A 20,041-nucleotide genomic window follows, 5' to 3' on the forward strand; every position below is an offset into this window, starting at 1 on the left:
CAGTCAAGCTCATTCTCACACATCACAGCCTCTACCTCCCTCCCTCCCTCCCTCCCTCCCTCCTGTCTCCCTCGCTCTTTTTTGCTCACTCTCTCCCTCTCTCTCTCATGAATGTCACCTCTACTGATGGTGGCTGCTGGAATTCACGCACACATACTCTCACAACCACTCGCTGACTTTGGATGGGAGGAGGAGGAGGAGGAGGAGGAGGGGGAGGAGGATGAGGAGGAGGGAGGGGGGGGTTTGGTGAGGACTGTGGGAAAGGAGCGTGCCATCGGAGGCAGAAGAGGAATCTCTGTCTGTCTGTGTCCATGTCTCTGCTCTGTTCCCGGCTTCATTCCTACGAACACCGTCAACGTCCCGCCTGCTGTTCTACCTCTGGATTTAAATCAGCTGGATTACCCCTCGGACTCTCAGCTCATTATTCTATGCTGCCACATTTAAATGGGAGGCAAAGTTGGACCTCCCTGGACTGCACAAATGGTGACAAACAGTTTGATTTTTCTCGCGCTTTTAAGAGCTTCCTAGCATTCAAAATGATTTCACTTTTCTTCAGTAAAAGTGTTTTTATATGTAAAGTAAATTGAGCTCATTCTCTGTGGTGTTGTCTAGACAAAGTAGGTTAGTTATTTTGCAATATAATATTTTGAACTTATCTATTGAGGCGCATTTTAACGTGAAAGATGAGTGGGGAAGAGGGGTAGATATTTGTCTCCATGTTCACCTTTTTAAAAGTCAGTCAATCTAACCTTGGTGTTTATGTTATTTTTAAATCTGAAAATGTGACTGTGGCACTTTTCCGTGTGCTCCGTGAGTGTCAGATTTTTATTTTTGGTCACAGTGGAGGCTTTATATTGGACTGCAGGTGAACTTGCATCTCTTCCTGTTCTCTCCTCTCCAAGGGAACCCTCAAACTAAACTCTTCCCTGTTAACCCACTTAGACGCCCCGATCTCCCCTGTGGGGGCTTCTCTAAACCGTCTGTCCTACTCTAGTTTTTTTGAGGAAAGCAAAAGACAAACCTAGAAAAGGGGGTATAGGGAAGGAAGATACCCCCCTCCCAAAGGTGAGAGGGGGGGAAGATGGCAGCTCTCGCCAGCTCTCTCATCAGACAGAAACGGGCGGTCAAGGAAGACCAAGCCAACCGACCGGTAGCCAACAAGCGCAAGCCCTGTCCGAAGAGCAACAAGTCCTTGTGCCAGAAACAGATCCTGGTCTTGATCTCCAAAGTACGACTATGTGGGGGTCGAAAAGGTCGAAACGAGAAAAGACCGGGTGAGTCACTGCTATCGTTTTCATCTTTCTCTGTTTGTTCCTTTTTTCGCTCATATGTTGGCATATCCTGTTTGACACGAAAGCTTACGTTTTTATATGAAATACAAATGAGATTTACATTTTTACAATTAGATACATCATAAAATTAAATTATTCAATTTCTTGTCATATTGCTTTGAAATGTGATGTTTTTTTTTTTACTTTAGTGTAAAGTCAATTTATAAAAAGGGTCCCACAGGTTTATTTAGTCAAAAAATCTGCCAAAACCTGATTTAGTTCTCTTTTCTCTCCAGTGTATTTGAAACAGCAGATCAACATTATGTCAAAATGCCATTCCATTAGGAACAAGCCATACACAAATTTGCCACAGATTGACAGCTAAAAATGATCAACCTAGTGTTGCAATCGTAGCTCATAAAACCAAATAGTTTCAGTTGCAGCTACACCTGTTTGATACACTGACCAATGGAAGCTGCTGCACAGCTCTGCAAAGTTAAAATAAGTGTTGAATATTTGCAAAACTCAGCTGAAATGACTGTCCACACCCCTAATGGATTTTTTGCATTCCCCAAGACATAACTTTGCAGAGACCTGCAGGAGCAATAAATTGTTAAATTAGCTAAAAACCATCATTACAGTTTTATGCAGTCTTAGTACTCCCTCTAGTTTTATGCACACCTGCAGATTGTGGAATTCAAGGCAAAATAATCTCTTCACATTTTAGTTATCAATTAACCATGCACACATTATTGCATCCAATTATACAACAATTGTCAGAAGCAATGGGAGAAATGTTAACAGATGTACATACATGTGAGAAGTTAACATTTCTATTTTGAATTCCTTAAATTCATTTATGCAGCATCCACTGAGTGACACATCCACAACCACAAACACACAAGAGCACAAAATGTGGCCGGCAGAGGAGATTTTGAATTATAAAATGATTCGAAAATTGAGCTATAATATGTAATTCAATGGATGTTGTTTGGATAAATCAAGTACTTGCACTTCTTGTCATGTATTTAAACCTTTCAAAGTGAAATCTAACAGTGGTGTCTTAACATTCACACCAGCTGCCACACAACCAAATGCAGGTAAAAATGTTCCTGTGCTGGGTAACTCTGTCAGCCTCTCTGATGTACTTTCTCTTTGAAAGCAGAACTTCAACACTGAGGCTCTGAATGGAGAATTATGTGATGTGTTGCCAACATCACCTTCTCTAGTCAATGAAAATGTGTCACAAAACAAATTAAAAGTATACAATCTGCTTGATGTTGTGCTGGCGAGTGCAGTGCGTGTTGCTATAATCTTGTTACACATTACTGTTCATTAATGATAAAACGTTTCATGAAAAGTAAACCTTATTGTTTAATTTGTTAATGTGTAAACCCCTGTGTATATCTTTTCACAAGAGCTTTTTTTCTTCACCCTTTGGTGTGGCTGGTAGACTGCTTAATTATTTAATTCATGACTGAGAAATGTTTTGCCTTATTCATGCACAATTAGTAAGTGTAGTATGCTTAAGTTAAATTATGCATATTACAGAAATGTCGCTGAACAAACATCCTTCATAAAGAGGCCACATACTTTCATGGCTGATTGGGGGAGAAACAGTGAATTTAGAGTGTTTCCCCCCCAGGAGCTAAAGACTGCATCGAAGCAGATTGAACGTGAGGATGATGAGCGATGAGCAGGGCTTTGTGCTTGATGAGGACTTTCATTTCATTCTGCACCACTGTGTTCACATATGTCTACTATGCTTCAAACAGCATTGTAATTCAGAAACTTTGAAGTTCACCGCATGGCGAAAAAAGACTGACGGACTGCAGATACTGTACAGTATTATTGTCGGGATTGTTCAAAGCTTCACCTGAAATTTGTCTGGGGATGAAATAAGTCTTGCTTATCTATTTGTGGTATTGTTGGGTAATAGACACATAAAGACTTCTTGGTACTGGCTCAATACACTCTTAATCTTCAGACTTTGCAAACGTGGCACAACAATGATAACATACTGCAATAATACAGCTTTACTTCTGAGATAAAGTGTAAGCTACTATTATTTTTCATCTGGGGATGCTGGACAATCCCTGATTTTTTTATGGAACTGGCTATAAGTTGTTTATATAATAATACCAGATGTTGCTTTGGTGTCACAGGGGGAATGGGCTGATTGAGGACATGAATGAAAAGGCTTAAAGCTCACATAAAGTTACAGTTATTATCATTACGGTTTCATGAGATTATGATCAGCGTCTTGGTTTGTTTTGAAATTCCATTTCCTGTTTGAGCTATAAGGCCCTGAATGGCAATGACTGAATTTGCTTTTGGGGTTGGTAGTGACACAAAGGATAGGGCTGGGAAATATATCAATATTTTATCAATATCTTGATATGAGACAAGATATTTTCTTTGCTGCTGTCCTAACATGGAATTGATGTTCTCTTTTCCTGGTTTTAAGGCCACATTAGAGTACAATTATGTACTTCTCTCAACTTATCAGACTGTTATAGGTGATTCATTCTCTTTAGGTGCTTATTATTTGTATAATATTTACCCATTTAGGCATTACATCCACATTGTTGATGATTTTTTATCAAAAATATCAGTGTAAATATTTTATGAAAGAAATAGGCAACCCTACAATATGTTTGCAATATCAATATAAAAATATATTGTAATATTTGATTTTCTTTATACACATATTTTTGAATCAATACATGCTATTAAAAAAAAAAAAAAAACAACTGACTCCTTACAATGTGTTTAAGTCCACCCTAATACTCAACAAAACATTTTTAAGCGACCAAAACTTTACACTTATCTTGATGAAGTAAAAACAAACTGTGAAAGAGTCAAAGATCGAAGAGCACACAGTGCACTGTGTTAGTGACCTGTCAATCAAACCTTCGAGTCAGTCAATCTGCAAATGTACGGGGGGTGAATTTCACATCTTTCCCATTTTTGGATTTAGAATTTAGAAAGCCTTATTGTCATTGTATATTCATTATAATGAGATTATGGGTGCAACTCCATTAGTGCTTTGAAAAACTGATAAAACATGACATCAGCTAGGGCTGGGCAATAATTCAGTACAATAATTTATCGTCTTTCATTGGCATCCTATCGTGATAAAGAAGAATATCGAGATATCGTGAACAAGCACTAGGGCTAGGCGATATGACTATATATATATATATATATTATTGTGATATGAAATTACTTATTCCGGGATAGAAGATTTGGACAATTTCGCCCAGTCCTAACATAAGCTGAAAGTTAGTCAAACACTGTCAAGATAGTGATGGCCTAAGTCATCACACTGTGGTTCACAATGGTTTCACGAAACGATGTCACAAACGATACATCCATGTTTCTTTTTTAAGATTTTTTATGCTTTTATTGAAAGTGATAGAGTGAAAGGGGGTGATAGAGGGGAAGACATGCGGCAAAGGGAGCTCAGGCCGGATTCGAACCCGGCTCCACCGCAGCAAGGACTCAGCCTACATGGTAAACGCTCTACCAGCGTGAGCCACCGGGACGCCCCTACATCCATGTTTCTAACACAGTCTATGATGGAGACCACATGCGGGAAAAGTAGCACATGCTGCAGTTTAAACACAAGTGACAAGTTTTACTCTTCTTCTTTCAAATTGAGCGAAAAGAAAAAAATATTTGGGATTTTTGACCAGATATATACTGTATACCTGCATATGGGACAGTTTGCCGTTTGCACAAGTTAATACTTTGTTACCAGAAAATAAATCTAACATGCTCTCCACACAGCGCGGCCATCAAAGGATTCTGTAGATTCTCTACCAGAATTTTTAAAGGAGAGTTTTTCTCAGCTGTCATATTAGCATCACACCAGCACCCATAAGCTATATTTACTACTTCCATAAAGTGCTTGTGAAATGATGGCAACGGACATAAACCGTGCTGATTATACATGTGCTTGGCACAAAGCTCAAACTGCATTCAGATCCGTGACAAACCACAGAATTTGCATGAGTTTACCTACCTCTCCCCTCTTCATCGTGCTCCTCTAAGTGTCCTGTGCTGTACCTTACTACGGTAGAGACCCCCTTCATGTGCTGGCCAGTGAAAAAACTCTCCCCCCTGTCAGTGATCTGCACTGCTGCCCTTTTTTTCAGATCAATTCAGCTCATTAATGTATAGCGATTAATCAATAATCACCCTCTTAGTTTGTTCAAGGTGGAATCTGACTTGAAAAAGGAGGGATATCGAGCTGCTTGCCCCAGTGTAACACCTTTGGTATCTTTCTCTAAGTTAGATCAAATGAGCACACAATCTTTGCACAAACGTGTGCATGAAAATGATCACATGCAAATAAAATGATGTGATAGACAGAAAGCATGATCCACATTTTGGTATAAGAGAAATGTCACTAGACTTTACAGTCGTATTACCATTCAAATACAAATATGCATTAAAATAGCATCACTATTAGCTGAGTCGTTAGAAACCAATGCATGCAAATATAGTGCAGACCTAGACATCTTGTAGCATTGTGGGGGATGTTTGGCATGGAGGTGCACTGTAGTATGTTACAGGAGTAAGCATTGGAGGGGCCAGTCGACTGTAAGAGCACAAATGTAGGCCCCGGCTGGCGAGCGGCAGACCAGGTTACAAGGAGAGATCCAGCAGAGGATAGCATTAAGCTGACCCCAAGAGATCGGGGCCGCAAACTCGCTTACTCAACAACACCTGATCAGACAATGCAGTGTTAGGTAGCTTCTCATCAGAACTTTACTGACTGTGACAGGGGTCAGAGAGAGACACACAGAGAGAAAGAGGCAGAGGCAGAGAGGAGGGCGGAGGTAAACAGAGGTTTAAAGAGGAAAGTAAAGATATTATTGATGTCAGAGGAAAAATCGTATCAAAAGGTGCCGGTGGGTGGCAATGATGGGGGGAGGGCAGATAAAGAGGTAATCAAAAATACAGGAAGAGAGAGGAGAGGGAGATTGAAGTGGAGATTAAAGGGAAGGTGGGTGGGACTGAAAGAGCTGTGAATCAGACTGTCAGAGGCAGCATGTGGAGAACATGAGAAGCACGGGGCTGGACATGAACAGCTTCCTTCAGACATGAACTTCTCTGGTTTAATAATCTGTCTAGGTTGTTTATGAATGAAAACTGAGTATTTACCCTCTATTTAATGGATGTTGCAGGTGTTTAAGTTGGTTAAAGTTGGGTGGGTGGGTCAGTGACTGGTGCAGAACCCTGTTCCCTGGAAATTGGATATATTTTGAGTAATGTTTTTTTCTGCATTGAAAGTGCTATTTATTCATACACATGTCGTAGGAAGGTGGTCATGGCAAGAAAATTGCTTTGCTAGACATCTGCTGTGTGTGGTTAGATTAAACACCCTCAAAACATATTTATCATGTATCTGTCACCGTGCATGTATATTAAAACCCTCACATTTCTTTAGGGTATTCGCAATATGTTTTATACATTTCTAAATATTGTTTTTATTTGTACAAATAATCTGTTATCTAAATTGCTATATTGGTAAAAAAAAAAAAAAATCCATTGGAAAAAAAATAAAGTTCTCGTTATCCATATTTTCAAGATAAGATTCCCATCAAAAACAATGGACACAACATATTCTTCCAAAGTTGGAACAGTTTTGGTTGTTTCACATAAAAAATGTCTTCATTTGTGTTTCAGTTGGAAGAAGGTAGCATCACATACATTCATGCACCATTCATGATTTATCAACAATCTTATCACAGTTGGTGGGTGGCTTCTCAATGTTATCAGGCAACTGTCAATCAAACCTGATCAAAGCACACTGGTGAAGAAGATGAACTGACTTTTATTTTCTGTCACCAAAACTTCAACTTTGATTTTAATGACTACTTTAACATTACTCTGGTGTTGAAGAAAAGTATTTCAAATTTAAAACCAGGTTTTAAGGGCTTTAAGGCAACAATAGCACTTTGATGAAGGGAGCGATTCTGGACTTTTTAAAATATTTCACCAAAACCTAGATCTTCCCTTAACCATAATTAGAGTGCTAAAACATCACAATAAAAACATGAAATAAGTTATCACTGTACATTTTGCAGCTACGTACACACTTAAAGCACAATAAACGAAAGCAGGTTGGTTGCTCTGAAGTTTGTTTTAATTAATGTTCTACTGTCTTCGGGTGTAAGAACTGTATAAAAAGTACCAGTACTGGCAATTGTTCATTTATAACATTTTTTTAACATTTCCGTCCTTAAACCTTTTTCCGGAAATTTTCAAAGTTGGAATCTTTTCATGGGATTTAACAGACATTTAGGGGAATAAATGGGAGTAAACCGGGAATTTACTAAATTGAAGATTGGCCCTGAACAGGCAACTTAAATATAGTTGGGAAACGTATTTCAGCATAATCTTAACTAAAACAAACCAGATTTCATGCAAGTACACTTGAATATCTGCTATTCCTCAATCACATGCACATAGCACACTGCTTACTGCAGGGCTGCTGAGGTCACGCCCCCTACTGAGGCCACGCCCCCTACATGCACTGTGTATCCTCCATCACATGTTCAACTCATTTACATGTTGAATGGGACTTTTGGGGGGATTTTTTTTTTTTTTTTGGGGGGGGGGGGTTTACTTAATACTTGATTGTTAAATAAAATAATTCAAACTTGATAAGGTTCTACTTACAATTAAATCTGTTGAAGTGGTTTTTTTAATTTTGAATATTTTCAACATTCCCCATCTCAGCTTCCCATGGAAAGTTTCTGGAAATGTACCGAAAATGTTACACCCCTCTGCAACTCTACTTGAAATCATGAATAACATTAAAGTTTGAGAAATTTCATCACATGCATCATCGCAGCCAGATTTTATGATCTGCTCGTCTACATTGCAGGGAGTTTCCATCTTTGTCACTCATGCAAAATGCCGGCTCTCACCCGTAAACTACAATGTTTCCCCGCGGTACACAGTAAAACCAGTATAACAGTACAACTCTGTTCTAAATTTACCAACCAAGATGAGAAAAAGTGCCATGACACTTCTTAGGGTTGAAGATATTCAGCCCTTATCTGATTGAGTGATTTCCAAGAAACAACAGCTTTCTGTTTGCGTCTAGACAAACAAAAAGATTAGTAGTTGATTGCTGTTGAAGTCGTCCAATTTTTGGGGATTTTCTGCTTTGAACAGCACTTGTTTCATCAGAGGGAACTCTCTGATACCCAATGGTGTCAAATGACAAAGATTGGGATGCAGCTGTTCATGAGTAGAAGTAGGTGATCTAGTTAATCCCTAAAACTTTCTCCAAGATGGACACTCAAGATTAAACCACAATGAAACAACAAAGTTTGAGCTTTAATCTTTTAGCTTGCCTTATATAAAGTAAAAATCCATTAGAGATTAAGGGATTTTATTATGTATTTCTTCCAATTTTGAAGGTTTATCTAACTTTGTGTGTCTGGGTTGCAGATGCTTTTAAAACACTGCGCAAATAAAGTCAATGGACATTAAGGGATCAGGGGGATCAGTGACTTTTTCTATGAGTATTATAGCAGTTAGTGTAGAGTTGGCTTGGGAAAACATACATTGTGCTGTAGAGAGGCTGTTGACAATGGCCTTATTCAAAGTGAGGAGGAGGAGGGATGTGTACAAAGAACACCCTTTTGTTTCCCGTCGTCCTGAGGATACCACCTTAACCTCCCACACAAACCTGCTAAATTGAATCTGTGGGTGCTTTGATTAAAGCCGACAAGGACAGATTGAATTTAACTCTAACAAGAGAAAGACAGTGATGATGGAGGACACCTTTAGAGGTAATGATGAGCATACAAGGAGAAGGAGAGGTAGAGACAATGTGAGAGACGAAGGCTTATGAATGGGAGATGTACTGCAAGAGTACTCTGATATAATACCAACAGATGTGTCCTTGTGTACACATGTACAGATCAGGCCATTTCCTTGAGCTCAACATCTCTTTTGCAGGATTGTCGAGTAGGGGTGGGCGATATGGCCCTAAAAGAATATCACGATATTTCAGGCTATTTATGCGATAACGATATTCTTGACGATATTACCAAATACTTAAAATATATAGAGAAAATATGATTTTTTTTTTTGGTCTGTATAAATAAATAAAAATCTAAAATGTGGTGTGAAGTGCAAATCTCAACAGTTGCCAAATACAAAAAAATTTACTCTTGACTCTTGAGTATGAGAAAATAATAAAAATACCATTTAGGGGTTCCGGGGGCATATTTTAATGACATTTTGTAAAGGAGAATAAAGGTTCTTGTATGTTTTATTTAAGGCATCTTATTTTGACAGTCTTCTTGTAAGTTATGTGGTGGATTCTGTTAACACACTGTGCTCTTATTTTGAAAGCTGCATGTGTTTAGTGACAGAGAGTAAGTAGCTTTTTGTGATTAAAACAACTTTAACCACTACATCAAGAAGTAGGAATGTTGCCAATATCATGATATGCATTTTTTTTAACCATAAAAAAAATATACCGATATTATCGTGAACGATACGATATGGCACACCCCTAGTGTCGAGTGCAAAATACCACATTTGAAATTACCCTTTTCCCTGAATGATAAACACTATTTTATGACAATAATAATAGCAGTATTATCTTTTCTGCTATGAGAATTTAGTAACCTCTAATAGACTAGAAGATGTCAAATTCGTTAAATTCTCAAAACTTATAGTAAGAAGTCAGACCAACTCTCCAGTGGAGGGGTCATCCCTCAGCTGTCCCAATGGACTTAACTGCACCTCAGTACCATGAAAGAAAAACCCAGTTACTCAATTTCTTTCTGAATAGAAAAAACAGGAAGCGATGGTGACTAATCTGATGGAGAACAGACTGCAGGATACGTAAGGTTAATGTCTGTAAAGAATACTTTGGTTGGGAAAGTGAAAATAATGGACGGAAACAGATCATTTTCTATCTTAAGTTGCTTGTAAATATTAGGTGAGAAAATACAAAACGATCTAAATAAATTAAATTAGTGTAATATATCCCAAGCAGCCAGTGCAAAAGTGCTTTAAATCTGCATTTTTTTCTAATGGCAAGCAGGGGGGAGACTCCACAAATTGCAAAAAGAAGTCCAGTATTATTTAAGTCAATAGGAAAAAAACACACTTCCACTTGATTTATTACCTTAGTAAACATTTTCGTAATTAGCTTATAGTCTCAATCGCTAGTTTCAAGTCTTCTTTGATCCATTGTGATGTCCATTATGTAAATCACGGTTTAATTTAGAGTAAAATAGACAATAAAGCCTGGTGTGATTGACAGGTAACTACCATGTGTTTTCATGTCAGAACTTTGTTCTAGAAACTGTGGTTTAAAATTAAAAGTTCATTAGAACCATATGTGGTATGGGTTTGTTGCTCTCCTAGAAAGTGGAGAAACTGAAATTACATGATGAAAATCGCAATGCTACCACAACCTCATCTTATAATCAAAGCTTTCTGCAAACATGTCATGTTTGATGGAACATCTGGTTTGTGCTTTGCTCAACGGCATGCATGTTTATAGTGTAAATTAATTTGTTCACGCCTATTTATGTGCCTGCTTCTTTGTGTATCTGTGTGTTTCTATGCAACTGGGTGAGTATCAAAACTGTGTCAGCTAAACTTAATCTCAAATAGTGTTTTTAAATCTACAATGGATTCCCTCCTCCAATGCAGAGCTGCTCTTCAGCATCTCTACTCGTGGTTTTCCTTTTTCCTGCATGGGAAAAGTGCACCGTGTGAGGACTAAAATCAAAGTGTTTCAGCGAGCAAATCGATGCAAGTTCAATTTGTGAATTCTTTATTGCCCATCACTGTACTGTTTAGCTCAGTTGTTTGTGTGATCATCACACAATCTGACAGAGGTCTGGACCCCTGTGGGAGTGCAGAGAAATGTTTGTGTTTGTTTGTTCTGCATATATTAAAGTGCCTATTTGTGTCCTTGCTGGAGGGTCCATGGGGAAAAGGGATAGGTGAGGTGTGCTGGGGAGCTGTTTGGCTCAGCTGTCTTGCTCTTGCGTGTAAGTGGGAGATTTTAACCAAGAGAAATAAAAGTTGGTGCGGTAATGTTCTTTGATGAAGCTGTGAGGCCGTAGCATGCAGCTACACCATCGCACACTGATTCCCTTGAGCCCCTGCCACTGATATGTACCTGTCATTATGATAATGAAGCACATGCGTGAATATTGAATGAGTGTCAGGAAGCGGTGTGAGTCCTCATTGCCTCTGCTTGTGTTTGACATGCTCTTGTCAGCACCATTAATAAGCAGCAATAGCTCCGTCTCACTTATGTGAACTGCTGCCATTGTCACATGAAATGATTTATGGAGCCTTGAATTTAAATTCAGAGGCCATTGTTGGAGCTGCAGGTGACGTGATACACCTCATTCATTCCTATTCCTTCTTTAACCTCGCCCTCCTCTGGCTATCCCTCTTCTCCCTGCTCTACAACATACTTTCTCAAGCTGTCACCCCCTATCTCCTCTCCCTACTTCTCACGGCTGCTTGTCACACTCTGTATCATTGTATCCCCCGATCATTGCCCTTTTCTCTACCACTAGCTTTTCTTACCTCTTTTATTTCTGGACAAATGTAAAGTATGGCTTAAACAATTCCTCAAGAAACTTGCATAAGTCACCTACAAAAAATCACGAATGCAATGTCAGTCTGATACACAGGCTAGGTTTATATAAGGGACTTCAGCTACTCTGCTAAATCATCACTCACAACCAGTATGCTGCGAGCTACATTAGGCTAATCAGCTATTATGTGTCGATATTTACAACCAGCTGTCCTCTCCAGAGATCAGGGAGCTATGATCCCACAAAAGCTGTGATGCTGTGGCACCAGCACTGTCAGGGGGAGGAGGCAAAGAAGAGGGTTTATGCAGGAGAGTGTCAGGAGTCTGATGATGTTTAAGTTGATTACAATAAAGAAGACATCCAATAGGTTTCAAATGTTATACTTTAAAATAAGAAATTCGTCCTGCAGCAAAGACATTTGCAGTGTTTCAGCAGCAAAGGGAAAGTGCAGTTACATCAGGAGCATCAGTTAAAAAAAGTTATAATAAATAAGTAAATGCTAAAAAGCTAAATATAATAATAAATAAGAGACAGTCAAATAGACAGACTGGACGGTTACATTCACATTATTGCACATAGGAAATGTTAATAAACCTTTTTCATTTTTGCATTTTTGCATTTCCTAAAATGTTTTCTTGAAAAGTGCAGAATGTAACATGACCTTTAAATGCACTGAATGGGCTAAAATTCGATAGACAATATTTTTGTATGCAATTTAAGAATTTTCTTAAATTTGTCGTTCATTTTAAGATACCTATATTCCATTCTTACTTTTGTATATTTATTGTTGCTCTTTAATAAGGCAAAAATATTTCTGATCGGATAACTTGAATAATTGATGAAATAATGTGTAAAATACTTGATGAGTTAAATATATCTTGAGCCCTAACGTAGAGTATTCCTGAGTCTTGTTAACTTGCTTTCATGACTTCTTTCCTCCCTCCTCCCCTTCTCTCCCCCTCTATCTTCCCACAAGGTTGATAATTACAGTACTAGCAGCACTGTAGCTCATGGCCCAGTTTGGAAAAGGAAAAAAAAGGAGGAACCATGTTCTCCTTTTATTAGAAGCAAGAATCAAACACTACACAAGAGACAGACTCCCTCTTTCTTGCATTTATGCAGTACGCATGCAAATGCATGCATGCAGACACACGTGCACTGTACTGTATGCACGCAAGCACATGTACTGTATGCATGCATGCATACACAAAGAGTGAGAGGGAGAGGCATAGAGAGAGCCGCTGAAAGTGAAAGAGAGCATGATAGGAAGGGAGGGGAGAGTCCGGGAGTCCTGAAAATATAAGCCAAGGAAAACCCCTGTTGTTTGGTTTGGTCAGAGCAGAAGAAGAAATGCCCTTGGCTGCTCAGTCATGCAGGCCCCCAGTAATTACCTCCAACCTTATCAAGAGAGGCTCGGCTGGAGGGAGATCAGCAGGCGACATAGTGAGCTCAAATCAAGCCAGATAAATACATTAGTGTAATGATAACCAACACCGAGCCATACACTACACTGATTAGCGTAAAACCTCAACCACTGCTTATTTTTCTGAGCAATTACATTGCGGAGAAGGGTTTAAGTGTCCTTGATGGCATCCGTGATGCATGAAGTGATTACCTTGGGTTCTTATGTGCATTGACCTCATTTATACAGACACACACATAATTGCTGTGTGAATGGTGGTACAGTAACACCAGGCTCCCGTCTCCCCCAGGTGATTTTCAAAATGATTATCAGTGCTGGATGTAAATTGATGAGGGGCATCCCTGTGTTGACTGGTTACTGCTGGGATTACAGACAAACCCAATTTAATAAACAAAATGCTCTTATGACTATAATCTCTCCTGCTCCTGCTTTTATAAACTTGGACTACTTCATAAACTGTTTACTTCTGTCTGAAAGTTGCAAAATATGCAAATATTTCTCCCAAACAGAACAAAACCACAAGAAAATTACACTGTCAACCGGGGAACCCATCATATTTCTGCATGTGAAGCTCACATTAAGATGTACTTCTTGTTACTTAAACAGTAACAGAAAATAAGATTACAGCTACACATACAGTAGGTTGTGTGCAGTAAAATGTCATAATACAAGCATTCTTTGAACACTGACACTGGAGTAAAATTTGACTTTGATTACGGTGCATTTACTTTAAAGCTACATCCCTACAAACACTCTCGCTGCACGCTTGCTTTTCCGCTTGTCAACTGCAAGTCATATTTTGCTCATGAGCGGAGAGGTCACTTGGAAATGGGCCTGCTGATGAGTCAACACATTGTCGGCTGTGCTGACAACACCTGTGCACTGATGTACATAAACAGACAGGGAGCTCTCTTTGACCCACACTCCACTGACCTGGATCGGCGAATGTTTTCTGTCACTCAAGTCCACACGTGTCCCAGGAGGAGTGATGAATGTAGTCACACACCTCCTCTCCACGGGAAATACCCAGGACAGCCAGGGCTGCAGGTTGTGTTTCTGCCATAGCAAGTGAAGGTGCTGCGGGTGTGTTCACCCTGGAAGATAATGCTGTTTGTTTAACTACAGAACAGGGATGCACCTCAAATGACTCCCAGCATATAGGAAACATGTGGTAGGAATAAAGATGATTATGAGCAATCTCATTTAAATGTCAAAATGTATTCCTTTGCTGACAGGTGAAAAACTAGCATGAGTTGGGAATCTAAGCTTGTTAATCTGAGGTAAAGTAAAAAACCCTCAGATCCACCACCCGAAAACAATCACAATCTGAACAGCTGCAACTATTTTGAGTATCAATATCCAAATATCTTTTTTATGCATTACTGTCCTGATGGTTAAAATAAAATTTGAGTGAAAAATAACCTAGATTCCCCAAAATGGTTGGGACATTGTCTAAAACATAAATAAAACACACTAGCGATAATTTGCTATTTCTTTGTGACTTTCTGCCTTTCGAAGGCTGTAGCAGGTTTAATGCCACGGTGAAGATAAAAGACCGAAAAAAAGAGGGGTGGAGTGGAGGAGGTTCTGAATTCAGAGAATTTATCTACAAACACAAAAGTTTTATACATTGTGTTTTCATTTACATTTTCACACAGGGTCGCAACTTTTTTGGAATCGGGGTTGTAAGCAATTTGCAATGTCACCTTGGACATTTCATAGACAAACATAATCAATCGAGAAAAGTCTGCAGCTTAACTGATCATTTTCAAATTCGAAATGCAAACTCAAAAAGTAAAGAGTAACTTCCACTGCCAGATGAATAAAGTGCAATAAAAAGTATAATGTTTGCCTTTCAAATGTGGGGGATTAGAAGAAAACATTATGTACAAATAAATAAGTACAATGCCTCAAAATTGTACTTAAGTACAGTACTTGTAGTAAATGTACTTTCCACCACCGATGCTTCACTTCAACTACTAGTTGTGTTTGGGTTATGATCTTTTAATATGACTGCTTTTGGCTCCCTGCCATATAAAATTTGCTCTTACTGTTTGAATACAAGTATGCCCTAACATACCCAAATCACTAAACATGACCTTTGAGTCAGTAGCTTTCCGAGTTATCATCTTCTGTGTTTACCCCTGTGGAGCAGTAGAAACTACATGTGCACACTACGCATCCTCGTGATACAAACACAAGCTTTTTGCTCATGTAAACAACTCTGTGTGCTTTGCTAATCCAACCAGAGGTAGACTGCTGTCACAGTGTGTCACTATCTGTCAGTGTACGTCTCCAAGGCTTATGAAGGGGAAGAAAGTTGGCTTGACTAGTATTGTCTGCCCGCTCTTCTGTGGCTTGGACACAAGCCATTAAGTTTAAAGGGGCTTTTCAGTGATTTTACAGAGGAAGCTGGGTTTTGTTGTCATGAGAACTACTCAGCCTGTGAAAACACTTGTTTAATGTCTTCTTAGAGACACCATTAACTATTCAAGTATGCAGTATAAAACATTACACATGTCAACGAACAGAGAATATCAAAGTAGACACAGACTTTTTTTGGCCTTAGTCTTATAGAATATGTATGTATCTTGCAACTGCTTCAAGAGACAAATCTGACCTTGACAGGTTGGTGTGTTCTGCGTGATGTTCTCTATTTAACTTTTCATGAATGGGGCGTGTTATTTAGCCGACAATGTGACATGTTTGTTGAGGCCTCGATGAATTCTTTCCTAATGCCAACATACTGCAACATTAACAACAATGGCAGAACAAGTGTGTGTGTGCGCGTGTGTGTAAGTGTGTGTGTGTGTGTACACATTGTGCAGACACAGATGCTGTCAGGACGGTGAGAGGAGAGCAGTTGGCAGAATACGCATGGGGATGTAGTGCATCGCTGCTGTTTGATGACACTCAGTCAAGTCAGTGTTGTGATTATGCACAGTTTTGTTCATTTGCATGTTGTTAAAAGCCTTGTTGATTCACTCAGCTATTAGAGCCAAATAAGTGCTTTAGGATTTCACAGTAGATGCAAGGATTCCTGGCAAAGCAGAATAAAATGGGAAAAATAATTTTCCACTCAAACGTGTGCCTAGCGTACACAGGTATTTTAAAAACATATTTATAAAGCTTATTTATGCGTTGTGACCTTTTGAATAAAATACTTGCTCACCTCTCAGTCTGACACTTTTTTTTCATGGTCATGTCATTTTCTGTATTTACATGACAGGTTTTCCAGGTATTCCTGGCAAGTCATGATCCTGAGAAGCCGCTTCCCTAAAACAAAATGAACAACAATGGATTATTCAAATGATCAATACTAGAAGTTTGAGATGTCTGATGTCGTCTTCTAAATGTCAACAATTCCTTCAACAACTTCAGAATACTGTCTCAGTAGAACACGAGTGTACTTTCCTTTATGTCCAAATTATCACATTAATATAATGAAAACACATTGACTTCTAGAGTTTAAAAATGACTCAGGGCCTCGACGGTCCAAAGTTACAATATTTGTATGGTAATAAGGTGGCAGGAGTCCACAGGAGCTGTTTTTTGTTTTTATCGTCTATGAATCTCTAATGCAGCTGCAGTAAAGTGCCACTGTTATAGTTTTTGCTGGGAGCTTTCATTACACTGGATCAGAATTTATTGTCTGTTGGAATGAAGATTTTGAAGTTAGAGCCAGCTCTGCTAAGTGAAACATTAGTTTTAGTGCCCCTGACACCAGGCATGGGAGTTTTGATTGCAGCCATATTGCACAAGCTGTCTATTGAAGTTGTGCCTAAATGTGTTTTTTTCTCGAGCCCATACAGCCGTCACTCTTAATGAAATGACAGTGTCATCTGATTCAGTCTGTTCCCCTGCCATCCCTCTGCTCACTTCTCTCCTCCCTGATCCCTCCATCTCCCTTTTCTTTCTCTCTGTCTCTCATCTCTCTGTTTTGCATCTGTGGGGACAAGTAATGAACGGCGTCCCTTCTCTGATTGGATGATGTATGATGTTATTAGGTGGGATAAAAGCGTACATAACTCAGAGGACATGAAATGGAAAAGGGGAGAAAGGAGAAGAAAGTGCAGGAGTAGAGATACTGAAATGTTTTGACAAGCAGCTTTGAAAGAGAGAGGGTGGGGAGTGCTGCAGATGCTTGCATGTAACAATGGGAGTAGGTCACAGTTTCACTGATGCCTCAACCCTGGCACACTTCCTTTGGGAAATAGTCCTACAGATCTCATCCCTGCATCCTCTGACACTCTCTTGCTCCCTGTGCCAGTCTGAAGAAGACAGGCAGATTGCGCAGTGCCCTAGGCCCCTCCCTGGGGAATGTGTGTGAGTGCATGGGCGAAGTTTAGCAAAGGGGGAACTCCCAGATGGCCTTCAGTCCTCCAGAGGCTCTGTCATGAACTGCTCCTTCATCCATGTTTCATCTCCCTTATTAATGCTGCATCGAAGGAGACGGGTCCCTTTCCTGACCAGACTAAATGACTGCGCTTTAAGCTAAGTCAGGGGACCTCTGGGGTTCTCCTTGCTGTTTGAGAAGCCAGGTTGAGGACGCGAGGTGCCGAGCTCAGGAGACAACTTAGATTTCCTCATCACAGTGTGCTTTGTGTAATTGAGGGGGGGGGGGGTCTAGTGAAGTCTGAGAGCTGCAGTAAAGATTCTGTCTGTTTCCTAAATGAACGCAAAGTAGACTGCAGGGACTTCACTCATGAAACATTCAATCTCTCTATTCACCCTCCATCCTCTCCTCCACCACCCAGCCCACTTGATAATATATCTTTTATTTAGCGGGAGACAGGCTAACTCTCTCACTTGACTTCATCCTCTGATGGCCCCAGCTCCTGCTAAAAATACCACTGGACTGGCTTAGCTTAAGATATACATGCATTTTATTAATCAGTTAGTTGAATTACCCGCTGCTACAGAACTTCAGATTCATTTTATGTAACACATTCCCACTGTTAGGTGAATAAATCCAAAAAATGTACCTTGGGCAATTCACTAATTAACTAAGAAATTGCTATTGAACACTATAAGGCGAGACTCTTTTTTTCCCCCTCCAAAATATTTTTACATTTTTACTCCTCTAGAGAGAAATCTCAAACTTCTAACAAGGATCTCACAACATAAATAACTTTTTTTTCTCTTGTAGTACTGTGAGGTGTTTGAGGTTGGATAAGTCTTCCTCTATTATGGTAATCATGTCAGGGATCTATCACCATCTGTTCCTCCAGGCATCCTCCCTGGTAAAACTCCCTATAGACATAACACTGATACCTAATAAAGGCCTTTCATGTGACTCCTTAAATGTTTTTGTTGTTCATATACAGGAAATGAAGAAGCAGAATGGTATTCCAACTAATCATACCTTACACTGACACTGTATGAGGCCACAAGTCTTGTATATAACCTTTCCAGATACTACATGATAGTATCATATGAGTATAAAGCCGTGCTAGTCACCCTAGAATGCTGCACTTGGAACTGTCAGCATTCACTGTACCCATGCTCCATTGAAGTTGAATGGAATTTTGAAACAAAATTTTGAAATGTGAAAACTGGTTAACAAAGCTGCAGTAACAAACTTTGGTCAGAAGATGGCAGTGTACTGTATTGCGGAGTAAACAGGAGAAGAAGTAGAGATTGTGCAACAGAGAAAAAAACAACAATAAAAAAAGAGGTTGCTAGTCAGACAACTTTGGCCACCCACGAGAGAAAATGGAGAGAAGTCTTGAGGAATTAGATTAAAATGGGCAACTTATAATTGTTCTTTCATGTCAGAGGAAACAGCTGCTCAGTCATGTGAGTTAAATGTTTGCTACGTCAGAATTTATTTAAAAAAATAATCTCCCGCTTAGTGCATTAACTATTTTTCTAAAAAACACCTTAAGTTAGAATAAAATCTTCTATGTGCATTTTCAAAGGTTTGTGTGTTTTCATCAAGCTCTGCACATAGAAATTACTTGATGGAAACACGACTAATGACGATCTAAACATTGTGATGTCCAATAGGTATAACTGCCTTCAGTGCATTTTTGGGCATTTCTGTGTTGGTTTCATTTTCCAGCCCCATGCTAACACTTGCTTACTAACTTCGAGGATTATGATCATGCCATTAGTTTTGTAGCCAGAATTAGAAAATAATACAATTGGACTTAATTTTGGCACTTGACAAAAGTCTGTATCAGCAAATATATTAGGATTTATCCTCTGGAAACCGTGACTGGCTTGAAAAATGTAATCCGTACAATTTTACTTTTAGATTATACACATTAACCATGTTCAGATATTGCACAAGCAAAAAATCCTCTATTTTCTGCAAACTGTCATTTTGACTAAACCTTTCCTTCTCCAGGTTCTGTAAATCAGTGAAAGTTCTGCTCTCTACTTCTGGCGGCTCCTGTCTAATACGATGTGGTTTTCTTGTGCTCCCTTGCAGAGCCACAGCTGAAAGGCATTGTTACCCGGCTATACAGCCAACATGGATACTACCTGCAGATGCAGCCTGACGGCACCATGGACAGCACAAGGGATGAAAGCAGCTCATTTTGTAAGAGTGTGTGTGTGTGTGTGTGTGTGTGTCCGTCTATGCTGTACATGTCTTTGCTTCTGGCCATGTTGTGTAATTTCAAACAAATTATTCACAGAGGAAGTGAAGAAGCAACACTGTACCAAACGTTTGTAACAACTGCAGTTTTCATCATCATATGGCTCAAATATAGAACAGCTCATTGGGAGCCACA

General features: G+C 39.3%; 1 protein-coding gene across 1 annotated transcript in view; it reads left to right on the top strand.

The window, feature by feature from the left end:
• Window positions 1–296: 296 nt before the first annotated feature.
• The window catches only part of fgf11b (fibroblast growth factor 11b), a 30,302-nt gene continuing 10,557 nt past the window's right edge, over window positions 297–20,041 (top strand). The window contains exons 1-2 of the mRNA XM_059352140.1: window positions 297–1,274; window positions 19,738–19,848. Of these exons, the coding sequence (XP_059208123.1) occupies window positions 1,082–1,274; window positions 19,738–19,848 (304 nt within the window). The 5' untranslated portion in view covers window positions 297–1,081. The remainder of the gene's footprint in view (window positions 1,275–19,737; window positions 19,849–20,041) is intronic.

This window comes from Centropristis striata, chromosome 15, assembly GCF_030273125.1.
Source record: "Centropristis striata isolate RG_2023a ecotype Rhode Island chromosome 15, C.striata_1.0, whole genome shotgun sequence".
In the NCBI taxonomy this organism is placed as follows: domain Eukaryota; kingdom Metazoa; phylum Chordata; class Actinopteri; order Perciformes; family Serranidae; genus Centropristis; species Centropristis striata.